The sequence below is a fragment of the Amphimedon queenslandica genome, unplaced genomic scaffold (assembly GCF_000090795.2).
Source record: "Amphimedon queenslandica unplaced genomic scaffold, v1.1 AMPQUscaffold_11198, whole genome shotgun sequence".
Taxonomy (NCBI): domain Eukaryota; kingdom Metazoa; phylum Porifera; class Demospongiae; order Haplosclerida; family Niphatidae; genus Amphimedon; species Amphimedon queenslandica.
The window spans coordinates 2,123-3,660 of NW_003548557.1; the positions used below are offsets into that span (position 1 = coordinate 2,123).

The window sequence follows — 1,538 nt, forward strand, 5'->3', positions numbered from 1 at the left end:
CTCTTGCAGTTAAAAAATCACTTAAAGATCATCGCATTAATGTAGAAGATGCCAAATTTTTGGTACAAGAATGCTTGAAGAGAAAAGCCCACGTTGTTTCTGAGTTAATGCCCTGCATTGATATTCTTGATAAGGCAAATGATTTTGAAAGTTTTTTCCAGTTTCTAAGCAAACATGATTTTATTGGGTACCTCAACTATAAGCTGCTAAAGAAATTATCTCAACTTGTCAATGATGACAGCCTCGACCAGCATTTTGTTCAATACGAAAAAGAATATGCAAGGTTACTAAGTGCAGCTTCCTTTCAAGATTTTATACCATTGTTCAGAAAGCAATCGGACTTATCTCCTACTGCTCCTCTTGGCTTACCTTATGTTTCCTTTCGTCTTGAAAGGCCTTGGTTGCTCACTAGTGTTTATACCTGGGTCTCAACTTTTGGTGAATTCTCATGGTCATACTATGCACTTCTTAAAGAGTTAAGAGAGAATTGCATTATCATCACTTATGCAATATTGCCATCTGTTCTTGATGAGGCCACAAGGGATCTTAAAGATCCAGTGATACTGAAAAAGCTAGAGAATAAAGGAGTTACTGTAATTGAATTACCAGAAGAAGAGGAAGGTGTGTTAATTGTAATATTATAATAATTTAAACAACATGTACAATGATACAACATATATGTTTGAAAATTTCACATTAACGCATATCAATAGTTTGAAATGTGCATGTAGAACCAATAAGCAGCTTTTTATATGGTATTTATGAAAGAATGTCAGTTTCTTTTTTGATAACTTTTTATCCATTAGATCCACAGATTGATGAATCCATAGAAAAGCCAGCCAAAGTATGTATGATTATGGAAATTACCAAGAGTTTTGGAATTACTACATACATTTATATTTTCTAGAAAATGAAAGTTGATACAAGTCCTTTATTTATGCAGTCAAAGACTGCATCAATTAAGAAAGCCATTGCTACCACAAGTACTACTGTGGTATGTGTAAAAAAATTTGCATATTTGTCACTATCATTATTGAAATTGCTCTTTTAGGACAAAGATATAGCTAATGCTACAAGGTCTCATGTGACACCTGGATTTGAGACTAAAGTATATGAGGTTAGGGAATTTTTTGTATGTGTATAATCAACTCATCATTGTCATTATTGTTTCATGTATAAAGATTATGATTTATACATGTGTGTATGATTATAATTTGAGGGTTTTAGTTTTCTTAACAGTGTAGACCATACTGTATAGCTGGAAAAGTTTGTAGGACTTATTATTTGCAATTTTTGTGCTAATAGAGCATAATGCTGAATTTTATTTCGGTGGTGTAGGTGGAAGCTGTTGATGCATCCATTAACTTGTCTATTAATGCTTTGTGGATTTAAATTGTGTGTTTTTATGATGAAAATCAAACAGCAAAATCAAATTTTAGCAAATATTTCCAGCTATACGGCATTAATTTTTTAAGGGGCAATTGGTTGTGTAAAAAACTTTATTCTTTTTTTGGCACAAAGTAACAGAGGTTTCTAGA

General features: G+C 32.3%; 1 protein-coding gene across 1 annotated transcript; it reads left to right on the forward strand.

Moving 5' to 3' along the window:
- Positions 1-43: 43 nt before the first annotated feature.
- Positions 44-1,392, forward strand: LOC109589546 (uncharacterized). Its single transcript, XM_020005608.1, has 5 exons — positions 44-621; positions 807-844; positions 908-994; positions 1,052-1,117; positions 1,339-1,392. Exons 1-5 carry the CDS (start codon positions 108-110, stop codon positions 1,390-1,392), a joined length of 759 nt encoding a protein of 252 aa, XP_019861167.1. The 5' UTR covers positions 44-107.
- Positions 1,393-1,538: the final 146 nt, after the last annotated feature.